A 12427-nucleotide genomic window follows, 5' to 3' on the forward strand; every position below is an offset into this window, starting at 1 on the left:
TAAAAGGCCTGCTGCAGAAAACAGCACTGCCAGCTTCTTCAGAGCACCTTGGTATTATGTGGAGATACTGCAGTGTCTTGCTCCCGCAAAAACTATGGTTGGGTCAGAAGGCAAGTGGTCGGGATTTCACCTGTAGCCTGCATGGCTCTGGTAGAATATCTTCTGGGGACTTTCTTATCTCTTAGTTGTTGTTTTATCATGCAAGATCTTAATTAGCGTGAAAAGGTTATGCTCGCTTTGATCCTGTACGAGTCTGTTTGCTTAATTTCATGAAATGACTGAAAACAGGCAAAAATATTTAGTGTGCTGTGCTCCTAAACTGCTTCAGTCTTGAAAATTTGGAGTTAGGAATGAACAGTGCCGCAGGTCGCTGGGAAGGGCAGAGGCTGGGTGGTGCCCAGGCAGTGCTGGGTCTGAGCGTGCTGCTGCCTCGCGCAGTTACCCAGCCTCGAGGGCCTCTGTTACTCGGGCTGGACTTCTTCAGCCCTAACATCTTCATATCAAACATGGGGACCCAACCTCCGTCATCCTCAACCCTACTCGTAGTGTTACCATAGGAGCTGAAGACCTGGCTTTTCATTGTGTTTTATTTATCTCTGTGGCTATTAGGCCATGATAAAATGATAATGCATTTTAATTCCAAACTCCTGTGGTATAATCCTCTTCTTAAAACCGATTTGTTCTTAAGAGGAACTTTTTGTTCTTTTCCCTTAGCTTTCGAAAAGCTCTGTGAGGGTGCGGCTGGGAGCCCGCAGCCGCTGAGGAGCCGCCTTCTCGCCGCTCCCTGCCGCCTCCTGTTCCCCCGCGGCTCTCCTCGCGCTTTACTTCCACGGCCCTGCCCCTTCCCTCCGCGCTTCCCCCGGGGCCCGGCCCGGTGCCCCCGCGCTGCCCAGCGCCGCCTGCGGGAGCTGCGGGGCCGGGCCCGGAGGGGAGGGGAGGGGAGGGCGCCGCTGCCCCGTCCCGTCCCGTCCCGTCCCGTCCCGGTCCCTCCTCCTCCCCCCCCGTGGCGGCGGCGCTGCGGGCGGGGCCAGCCTCGGCGCGGCTCCCGCTTCCTCCGCGCCGCGCTCTGCCTACCTGCGAGGCCGTGACGTCACGGCTCATTACCCTAATTATGCTGAGCTCATAGCCCGCCGCGGCCAATGGGGCCGCCCCGCCGTCCCCACCTGCTAGGAGCAGGATTCCATCGTTCCTGGGATTCCTCCCCGGGCCCGTGCAGCGAGCGGCGCCGGGGCCAGCGGCGCCGGGGCTCGCCGCGCCCGCTCCGCTCCGCTCCCGGCCCCGCCGCCCCGGCCCCGGGCGGGCAGTGAAGGCGCTGCCCGCCGCCCCCGCCCGCTCCCCGGCCCGGCCCGGCCCGGCCCGGCCGCTGCAGCGAGCCGCTCGCCGGCCGCCCCGCAGCCACGCTGTCGCCGCCGCCGCTCGCCGCAGCCGCCCGGCCGGGAGCACACTGGTGAGTGAGGGGGCGAACGGAGCCGGGCAGGTGCCCCCGGGGCGCTGACGGGCGGGGAGGGGAAGCCCCGTCCCGCTCCCCGCGCCGCGGGGCTTTCCCCGGGGCAGGGCCGGGGCCCCGCGGCGGAGCAGCCGGGTCACCCCCGGGCCCTGCGCGCCGCGACCGTTGGCGGAGCCGCCTCAGCCCCAGCCGCCGCCGCGGGGCTTTTTAGGAGCGGTCGCGGCGCTGCCGCCTCGGCGGCCGGGCGGGGAGGAGGAGAGGCGAGGCGAGGCGTCGGGCTGCCCCGGGGGGCCGCGGCTAGCACGGGCCTGGTCCCCGGCCGGGGGCGGCTGGGTCCTGCCGCGGGCCCGGGCGTTCCCCCGGCGCGGGGCCGCTCGCCTCGGGCCGGCCTGGGGAGCCGCAGAGCCCCGCTCGAGAGCGGCCGCCGCGCAGGTTGCGGGGAAGATGCTGAAGGTGGCTGGGGGGAAGCGTGCCGGGCCCTGGTCCCGGCGGGGAGCTCGTTTGGGAGCGGCAGGGCCGGTGAGGGAGCGCTAGGACTGCCATCTTACACCTTGGCCTCAGCAGAGCGGGTTGCGCTCGTGGAGCAAGCGTCTGGCGTCCCACCAGCAGGAAGGGGTCCCGTGGCGAAAATCTTCGAGAACGAGCCCCAAGGGGGCTGTTAAAGCTTTGGATTCTGCATCTAGCATGTTCCATTTGTACATACGTATATGTTTTAGTCTTTAGCAGTGCAATTTCAGTCTCTGCAGTCAAGCTGGGTTTGTGTTTCCCAGATGTAATCAGAAGTAATTAAGTTTCTGAGTCAAACTGACAGCACGTGACACCAGTGCACCTCTTTTCTGCAAGTGCAGTGAATGGGAGTCTAACAGCCATTTCTACTGACAGAGAAGCTGTGAAGCCAGCTCACTTTCACTCTGTTGCTCTGCAGGATAATCAGGAATAAGAAAGGATGGGGATTTTTTAATTAAAAGGGATTTTTTAATTAAACCAAAGACAAACAACTGATCTAGAGCTGCAGGGTTCCTCCTGGAGCATAACTTTTCTGATTAGATTTTCGTAGAGTTTAGGCAGTTGTTTAAGGAACGTTCCTCACAGGGGAACAAGCTGCAGGTAGGGAGTAACATTCTCATTGCAGATGGTGATATTAAGAACCCGTAGATCTAGAACTGTAAAATCTGGCGGTAATCTTCTCTTCCTACCTTCATACATAATATTTTTAGGGCTTTTCTACAGAATTCTTGTTCTTTGTGTTTTTCCCATCTGCCTACTTGTGAGAAATAGTTACACATATTTCTGATGTAGACTGTGCTTTGCTTAAATCCCTTACATTTCTGTTTCTTCTGGTTGATACAGCAGTTACAATCCTGATATTTGGGGTCAGGCTGTGTTTTCAAAAACTGCCTTAAATCATACATAAAAGACAGATCTGGTCTGTTAGACTCCTGGTAGAACTTGGCAGTGTCTGTGCTGTACATTTGCATTGTTGTTTATTTTGGTTTTAGTTTTTTTGTTTGTTTGTTTGTTTTTTTGAAGCAAACCTCTGGGCTGAAACCCTTGCTGCAGAACCACCAGTACCCCCACTGCGCTGTGGGGAATGGGGCCGGGTGGTCCGGCGTAGGATGCTGTGCTGCTAGCACACCTTACCTCTGCTTGGGAAGGACTCGGCCCCGTGAGCGCTGCCACCTCGCTTTTACACCCACCTTCGTGTAGGAATTAGGCTAGTTCTGCAAGTGGTGAGCACCCAGAACTGGTGCTGAAAGGTGTGGATCTGACAGTCTAGTGGTATAAAATATGGCTGGTAGCTAAGACATGGTAGAAAATAGTTGGTATAGACCTTTTGGGTGTGTTAACTGAAGAAGCATATTTTAAAGCAACAGGAAATTCTTGTTTAAATATGTATAACTTTGGTAGCTAACACAATTTAGAGACACTGAGAAGGTTGATTTGTTCTCAGCTACGTTTTCTATTGTAAAAGGTAGTTTCTCTTCAGGTCCTTTTATTATATTTAGATGTTGCATACTGTTTTTGCATCAGAAATTATTACATGATGGACTGAATGATCTTTTCGAAGCAAGACATGGTCAGGTTAGACTTTTCCACCTTTAAATTCTTACTTTTGCTAGATTTTTCTTCAAGTACTGTTGCTAAGAGCTGTCTTTTTAGAATGTTTCCTTGTTAAAGAGGATTTATGCAGCAGAAAACAAAAACACAAGGTTAAATGCCAAAGGTTTGCTTTAAGCTTTATTTTTATATGTGATAAGTCAAATCATTAAGTTGTTTCTGTTTGGAGGCTTGCCTGTTCAAACACACTTTTCACATATAAAACAAGCACGGTAAAAAAACAAGGTACTGAGGAAAGGCTTTATATATAAAAAAAAAAAAAAGGTAGTATTTTGATGGTTCCATTGGCCAAGTAGCCTGAACTCACTATGAAAGCCTGTCTGTCATAAATGCAGAAGGGTGATCAGTGCTACGTGGTTATCACAATCTGAACTGAACACTTAACGGTTAATGTTTCATATGGGTATCTATCTCAACACAGGATTTATGTATCCACAAATAGAGGCTGTGATGTAGGTGCAGTTGAAGGAATTTAAACATGTTGCAGCTTTTGAGGACGTACATTGAATACGGTGTGCTTAGCATTTTTTTCATTTACAGCACAAAAACGCTCTTGACTTGGTTTGCATCAGATTTTTACTTTATATTCCTTTCCTCTGCAGCCTTACTAATTGTTCTGGTAAGTTGTGTCTGGATTCCCTCTTCACTTTTGCTTTGTTCCATTGAAATGAACTGAAACACCTCTCTTTAGTGACTTTGGGGTATGACATCTGACTAGTACGTACTTTGCCTGCATCTTCCCAGAAGTCAGGTGCTTTGACTAGCTGTTAGTGCTCTTCAGTTAATCTTGTTTTCCCTATGCTTCTGTTTATCTACGCTTACTTCACTTTCGTCCTCGCTCTTGATAGTTTCTTGAGTCTCCTGTCATTCTTGTCTCACATTTTTGTTGTTACAATGGGCTTTGCTTATTAATCCACTTCTCTCCCTCCAACCTTATCTGTGTAATTTCACCAGACATATGAATTCAAATGCCAGACTTTTCTCCACATCACCGAAAGGTTCAGTCTTTCTCTCTCCTTGGCATCGTGTAGATGTCTATCTGTAGTTCACACTCAGCAAGTTCAGGGGAGACCTCGTAGTAGTGTCTGCTTTCAGACGTTTCTCATTAGCTTGTTTGCAATAGCCGTTGGCTGTGCTGCTGTTCTGTGTGTCAGTCAGACCTGTGATCCAGCTATCCTTGTGACGGTGACTTCTCTTTAAATCTTCACGTCCAAACTATGTCTAAATGCTCCTGACTTTTTCATCTGCCCAGCATGTCTTTGTTCTCATCAACGTATCCCTTTTTTCTGTTATCTGCCTCGTTACGTTGGTTCCTAGTTAAGATTCCTTCTAGACAAAAGCCATCGTAGTTCCATGCTGATTACTGCTGCAAATATTACCTTGCGTATTTCTCTTTTCTATTCCTTCGTTATTCCCTTTTCCTTTAATCAAATATAAAATTCATCTCTTATTTGAACTCTTTCCTGGCGTACCCCACTGTGAATAATAGTTTACATGGGATTGAATGAATGTCTCGTTGTCCAGTCTGCAGTTAATCTTTGGTGTCAGTTTCTCCGCTGCCTGTTTACTTAAGCTTCAAATAAGCAAGTTTAGGACTTTCCCTGTGAGCTTTCCCTGATGCTCAGAAGGTGCTCTGTAAATTCATGAAAACACTTAACGGTTCATTTTCAAAAGCTCTAATTTCTCTGTTGCTATAGTCTTCAAAAATGTTAACTGTGAGGTATTTGCTAAGCTGAGAGTACTCCACACATGCATGGCATTTGCAGGAGTTTGAAGAGAAGGGGGAAAATGCGTTGTTTCATTAAACTGAAGGGTGTTATGTTCTTGAAGTGCAGATGCTGCATAAAAACCTGCTAGGGGATCAGTGTCATTGGGATGTTTAGTAATTCATTTGCGGTTCAGACAGTCTCTTAAATGCATTTTAACATTCTGCGTGTTTACTGCGTTTCCGAATGTTTCCCTGGTGCCGTGCAGGTGAAATGGCAGACTAGGGAAATACTGAGTGGGAGCAGCAATTGATAAGTAAGAGTGCTAAGATATTAAACTAATATCTGAAATTACCGTAGATAAAATTATCTTAAACTCTTGAAAAAGTGCTTTTGGTTCGTATTGCTTTAAATCGAGGAGTTAAGAGTTTGTATCAAGTAGGAGACCTGGAAGACTGTTTCCATCGTGTTTAGATCGAGCCTAGCCAGAGGAAGTTAAATTTGTGTACCTACGTTTCGTTAGTAATTTGTTCTCCCTTTTGAGGCCTGGGTGTAGAGCAATACTTGCACATAGGCTAAAGGTTTTTGTTTGTTTTTTTTTTATGGGATACTTTCATTTATAACTTTAGATTTGGTTTAAGTCTGTTTCTACAACATAGACAAATTTTGGTGTAACACAGAATTAACTGACTTATCAGAGGTCTGCTTTTTACTGGTTTTTCATCAGAACCCTGGAAATTGAAATCTTCATTCAGTTTCGAAGTGTGACTCCTTATGAGGATGGCTGGGCTGTTCTCTGAAGGCTGCCTTGGAGTAGCTGCAGCGGTTGCTGTCCTTGCCGAGATGAAATGAGAATTTTAAGCTTTGAACTATCTTCAGAAGATTCCTCCTCTCATTCTTGTAGGCAACCCTTGTTTCCTTTCTGAGCTGCTATTCCTGACTTGTTAGCTTAATTTAGGGATAGAGGGTTATTTCATATCGTTTGAAAAATAACCTGGGAGTTTATTGCTCCTCGAAGGTAATTTTTATAACTGTAAATGTGTGCAGCATGTTTGAAAAAGTGCAGCATATGTGGAATCACACCCTGGGATTTGCAGATCTCTGTATTAGCAGCATCTCTTTCAAGAAGCTGCTGAATGGACACAGCATCCTTCACAAGACATTAACTGCTAGCAAAACACTTCTGCAGCTCTCCTATGATGTAAGCTTCAAGAATATGCAAAGCTACAAAACTACATTGAGGCCAATTTTACTGAAATTGTTTTACAAGTGTCTAATTTCCTGAATAGAATTAAGACTTGGTTCCTGTTTCCTTCTGTCAACGTGAACCTCTGTCACCAGCTAATTCTCTTACTAGGAGCATGTTCCGGAAAGGGACTGGGCATCTGCTGCTCCCATTATTTGGATATTACTGGCAGACTTGAGGGGAACAGCAATTTGTTTTCAGTAAGAGGCAGATCATAATATCCTTTGCATTGTTCTTTATCAAGAGAGGTTTTTCTAAAGAGTTGTCCAAAAAGCTTTGAAGTACCGTGAAACAGAGGACGAGGCTGGTTAGTGCTAAGTCATGGGTAGCCGTCGGTTAGTTCAGTGTCGCCGCCTCTTCTGATCCCAAGTACTGCAGTCCTTGGTTCCAGCTGAGCTTTTACTGTGGCAGAAGAGTTTGTGTGAGAGGGTCAGTCAACACTGACCCAATCAACACTCCGAGAGAAGTAAAGTGGTGCTCTTTTAAATGCCAATAAAACAAAAATCAGAAGAGAACCAAGCATCATGGTCTAGGGCGTCGGAGTGGAATGAGGAAGCCTTCTGTAGGGGACACCGTTTGGTTTGGAAGAAAGAGAGGCTGAATATGACAAAAAGAAATATTTAATGAAGACAGAAAAAAAGAGCCTAAGATCTTATTTTCTAAAACCTGTTGCCCACCTATACAGTCTTAAAAAAAAAAAAAAAGTTAATCTTTATCAGTTTGATTAAAATACTGTTCTTGAGCAAAAGCTGATTCTGACAGGGAGGGAGAACGTGTGTCTTTATCCTTGAGTGCTATATTTAGTTATTGCAAATATATCTCCTCTCCTCGTTCAGTCCTGCAGTAACAAGACTGGATTTAAATCTTTTAAAAAAAAATATGGAAAATTAAATATACTTAAAAATCCTTTCTCTTATGCTTTACAATCTTCGTTGAATTTTAAAGTCTTTGACATTATTTAGGCAGAGGGAGGGAGAACAGTGAGGTTTAATATTTATTATTCATCGTGCAAAGTCAAGGAAATTGCTACCCAAGCACGTGCTTGTTAAATCTATATAAGTTTTGAGATTTCTGGAGTTGCTACTAGTATTTTTTTTTAAGTCACACTGGAAAGTAACTTACAGTAAACAGTTCTTATGACAGAATAGCATGCAACTTTTTTAGAAAAAAAAAAAACGCGAAAAATTGTTAGCAATCTTGGATTTTCTCTCTTCCTCTGTTTTCTTACCAGTTCTGTCTATGCTGTTGCTTTATTTAAAAACAGTTATAAGTTGTTGGCCTTTCAATGCAAGCATCTTGACAACGTGCTATTCTCTTCCTTACTTTCATTTTCATATCTTCTTACACTGGAGCTTCTTTTTAGTTTTTAAGCTGTATATGTGAAACTTTTACAGGTTTATGTAAGCTATAATACAATTATTATTATTTTATTTTATTGTATTTTGAGAGAATGTTGCTTGCTATATTCCTGAAGGGTACATCGTTTTGGGATGGGGTTAATTTTTCCTGTATGGCAATTATGAGTTGTAGGAGAAAAACACGGACAAGCAACTAATGAGGTGTGATGATAACTACAGGAGTTACGGTTTTCAGTCTGTGCCGTATAGATGAGTGCTTGATCCATGAGTAAGAAAATCTCTTAATGACTTAATAAATCTTTGGATGATTCTGCTTTGGACATGGGAGAATATGGAGTGCGTGTTTATTGAAGATTGTAGGTCTAAAGTAGTCTTGTGCTGCTGTGGGGAATCAGACCAGCTGTCTTCTTCAGATGAGTTGCGCCTTTGGATATTGTCTCAAGTAGCTATTTGGATTGAAGGAAGGCATGTGAGAAGGAAAAATAACCCTTAAAATATATAGCAGATAACACTGTTTGCAATATACATGAGCAGTGGTTGTCAGTTTCAGTCAAGTATATGAGAACTTGGTCTTCTGGTTTGTTTAGGATGAGTAGTTGGTGGGAAAGCTAATGTTTGTTTCCTTGTTTTCAGCAGTGACTTGGTTTTAACAAATCCTGTGCTGTTGTAATATGACAACAGCAGAAAACTGGGGTTTTGATTCTCCCTGCTGTCATGCTCTTGTTTTTTGTTTCGTCTTCCTTCTGTAATACCTAACGTGTGTACTCTGTGAATGAGTGGCATACTGCCTAGTATGGTTTGGTAATGAACCTCTAAGTTTACTCTTTGCAAAGAGCAGAAGAAAAGATTACCAAAGGGGAAAAACAACAAACAAAACAAACAGGAGAAACAAATAATTTTTTTTAATACTCAGATGTTTCAATGCAAAAGAAGTGTGTAAAGCAAGATGACCCTGTAGTACTTGCGGGCAAGATGATAGGATTTTTAGCATTTGTAATTTAATGACCAACTAGCTGTGTACTATTAAAACATTGTAAAATTCAAGACTTCCTTTCTGAATTTTCCAGGATCCAGAGAGGAATGGAGACTCCGTTGGACGTTTTATCAAGAGCGGCATCTCTAGTACATGCTGATGACGAGAAACGTAAGTCTGAAACTTGGTTCTCTGTTTGTTGGATCCAGATGCTTTATGTTTGTACTGTGCATCAGTCTAGTTGCTGGCTTTACCCATCTTTCCAGTTTGCTGAGTCTAAGACATAGGAAAATGTCTTCAGAAGCTCTTAAGGTCGTCGTCTTAAGGTGAAAAAAAAAATAATAAATTGCATTTAAATTGGTTAGTGTGCAAGATGCAAGACAATTGTTTCTGTTATTTTTTAAAATGTACTTAGCAATCCACAGAAAGGTGCCCTTCTTTTCCCAATTACTTTTGGATTGTTAGCAGACAAAAACTTGTACTGGAGTCACTGTCAAACTAAGGAGGCGTTTTACATCAGGTAGGCCTGTTGCCTTTTAAGAGCATGTAACTAGGTGTGCATGGATGGATGGGCAAAGATTCCTTTCCAGCTCATGAAAACTTAGAGGTAGACAGTTACAATTAGTAATGAGCACTTCATTTTCCCTTCAGTGCTAGTAAAAGATTAGTACAGGATGTTAACACTGTAAATGATGTCAGTTGCAGCTACAGAGTATCACATTGCCAGTCATTTGGGTAATATTTTTACTTCTCTTTACCATTCACAAAAAACGTCTAAGATGGGTTAGCCGATGTTAGAAGAATGTTTTCGCTTCTGCCAAATTGCAGTGCTACTGTGTAGAATGGCGTGGTAATAATAACTTTTTCTTTCCTTTTTTTTTTTTTCTGAGTAATGTGTGCATCATGGTTATCAACCTAAATAGATGCTAATTAGAAAAATGGTTTTCTGGATTTTAAACTGCACTTTGTGTGTGTGTGTGTGTAGCTTCTGTGCATAAAGTTGCCTTTTAAGATGACTTCTGCTTTTCTACCTTTAGTCTTTGCTTTTTTATTCTGCATGTATTTTTTGAAAAGTGAAGGTTTTGAATGTTGAATTAAGTAATTGATTTACTGCTGCTGCTAATCAACATATTAAAGTCATTGAAATACGAAACAAACACTGTGTATTTGGAGATCAAGTCCCACATTTTTTGTGTATGTTCAAATAGTCAAGATAACAGTAGCTCACTGTTGAAGAAGTTTGCAAAATGAAAGTTTAATACTTCTGCGTTACTGTCTCTTAGCTTTATAATGAATATTGCTTTTGTTGCTCTTTCATGTTCACCTTACTGCTAGATAAGGACTAAGTTTGTACTGATCCCTCTGTAATGGGATGATTTAGTTGAATGCTACAGTTGTTGACTATTACTGGTAAAAAGAACAGCAGTGAAAGTCCTCAAGGAAATTGTTATAACTGATTTTGGCCTGGGGATTTCTCTTGTAAATTAACTTGCATGTTTACTCAAAGGGCAAAAGCTTAGTTTATTTTCTTTTGACTACATTTATATATTTATATATATATACATATATATACACTGCCTGAGACTCTAGTTTGATTTTGATTCTGAGTTCCATAGGGTAGGAATGTTGGGCTGTGTTTAGAGAATCCAAAGGAAGTCTCATTCAGTGCAGCTCGCATGTGAGGAAGCTGATATGTATCTGGTTCTAATTTACATTCCTTTAGTTTTACCACTTAGACTTAATTAGATTTATGCCACTCTGCAGCTTCTAACTTATACTGTCTCTAAGTTTGTCCTGTTGCTGAGTGTGCTGCACACCAAGCACGCTATTGTATGTAAAGCTGTGAAAAGGAAGATCTGAGGAGCGTAGACCAGGCTCTGAACCTGTACTTTTTTGTATTGCATTTTTTTGGAAACTGCACCAGCAAGTGCAGTTCCCTCTGTGGTGTTGCCGAATGGATACTAACAGGCTGCAATTAGCCTTAGTCTTAAGTTTAGCAATTATCCTTGAGCTTTCCAGTAAAGCGCATGGCAGGCTGCTCCTGAAGCTTTAGCAGTGGTTCGTCTCTGGACTTGTATATCCCACGCTGACTTTATGTAACAAATGGAATTCTGTGGATTTCCTCATATTCCAGTCATGACCTGTACTCCAGTCATTTTTGTTTTGTTTTGTTTTTCCTCCTTAAATCACGTTATTCTTAGATACTTGGTGTCTGAACAAGCTATTCAATTATTTCAGTGATGTTGATTGTATTTAGGTAATACTATCCAGGTCATTTTATTGTTCATTCATTGCAGAGATGGGGATGGACAGTGACAGGAATGACAAAAACAACAGGTTCTTCTTGACATTGACAATGATAATGTGAACTTTCCTGCTTCCTGACTTTTGAATAAGGATTTCAGATACTTTAAGCTTCTGGAACATTTCTGTCTTACCTGGGGTCTTTTATTTTTGTTCTGGAATAGAAATTTATCTACCAGATAATTCCTGATGCCCTTTGCACATTTCATATTTGAAATTTTACCTTTTTTTTTTTTTCCAATGGGGACCAGAAGGAAATGAAGCCATACACTTTTCTGACATTAAAGTACTATGAAGAAAATAGTGGTTAGGTTCCAGTGAAACAATAAATCTCCTCGTAAGGATGATTTGGCTCATCTAAGCCACATACAGTGGCTTAAAAACAGCTAATCTGTCACCTCAAGATCAATTTAAGCAATTAATATATCATCCATTTTAACTATAATCACTTAAAATTATTCCTCTTCAAAGTATTTTAATATTAAAGCTTTTAAAATAAAAATGAACGTGACCTTAACAATTCTGTCATGTAGTATGAGGAAGGAAGTATATGCTGTATATAACGTGTATAAAATGTTTATGAAGTTAAACTATGTCTGCTCCTACGTAAGATATAAAGCTAGCTTAAGTTGTTAGTGCTCTTATTCATGCATATCACTAATTTAGCCACTTCTTTTCCTGAAAGTGTTAGTACTATTTGTATACAAGACATTGATCCTCTTGCAGACAAATTATAAACTTCAGCACCCTGATACACTTTAATTCTATCTCAACCTCAACTTCAAACTAACTTACATAAATCAGCAGCTTTCAAGTGCATTTACTGTACCTGAGCAGTACACATACAGGTTCCTGTTAATAGCAAGGCTTATTTCCTGAAGCTGCTACGTATCTCATTTTATTCTTGGTTGTCTAACTGTATTCTCAGGAGGAATATTACCATTATTTATAAATTTAATTCTTTCTAACATGAAGTATCCTCTTTTATCTCTGTGGGACACTCACCGAAATGCCAAGTAATGTAGAAGTGTCTTAGTGTGTGCGTAGGTTACACTCAGTTGAAAACAAGTATCTTTTTAACTGTACCAGTACTTAAACAAATAACAAATGAATGTGATGTATGGCTATTAGATTTCCTGGAATTGTTAGTGTGTGTTTTTTTTTTTTAAACAAATATGACTTTGAGGGTGGTGGTTTTTGGTTTTTTTTTTGTTTGTTTTGGTTTTTTTTTTTGTTTGGTTTGGTTTGGTTTTGTTTTTCACCAATGTCAGTAAG

At 42.5% G+C, this 12427-nt stretch overlaps 2 protein-coding genes across 2 annotated transcripts in view; both read left to right on the plus strand.

Annotated features, from left to right (window-relative positions):
- Positions 1–12427, plus strand: part of TAMM41 (TAM41 mitochondrial translocator assembly and maintenance homolog) — a 130512-nt gene that overhangs the window by 36716 nt on the left and 81369 nt on the right. The window contains exon 9 of the mRNA XM_083796577.1: positions 8943–9019. Coding sequence (XP_083652703.1) covers positions 8943–8998 — 56 coding nt within the window. The 3' untranslated portion in view covers positions 8999–9019. The remainder of the gene's footprint in view (positions 1–8942; positions 9020–12427) is intronic.
- Positions 1392–12427, plus strand: part of VGLL4 (vestigial like family member 4) — a 92405-nt gene continuing 81369 nt past the window's right edge. Inside the window, exons 1-2 of the mRNA XM_083796598.1 lie at positions 1392–1447; positions 8943–9019. Coding sequence (XP_083652724.1) covers positions 8956–9019 — 64 coding nt within the window. The 5' untranslated portion in view covers positions 1392–1447; positions 8943–8955. The remainder of the gene's footprint in view (positions 1448–8942; positions 9020–12427) is intronic.

The sequence above is a fragment of the Anser anser genome (assembly GCF_964211835.1).
Source record: "Anser anser genome assembly, chromosome: 12".
Taxonomy (NCBI): domain Eukaryota; kingdom Metazoa; phylum Chordata; class Aves; order Anseriformes; family Anatidae; genus Anser; species Anser anser.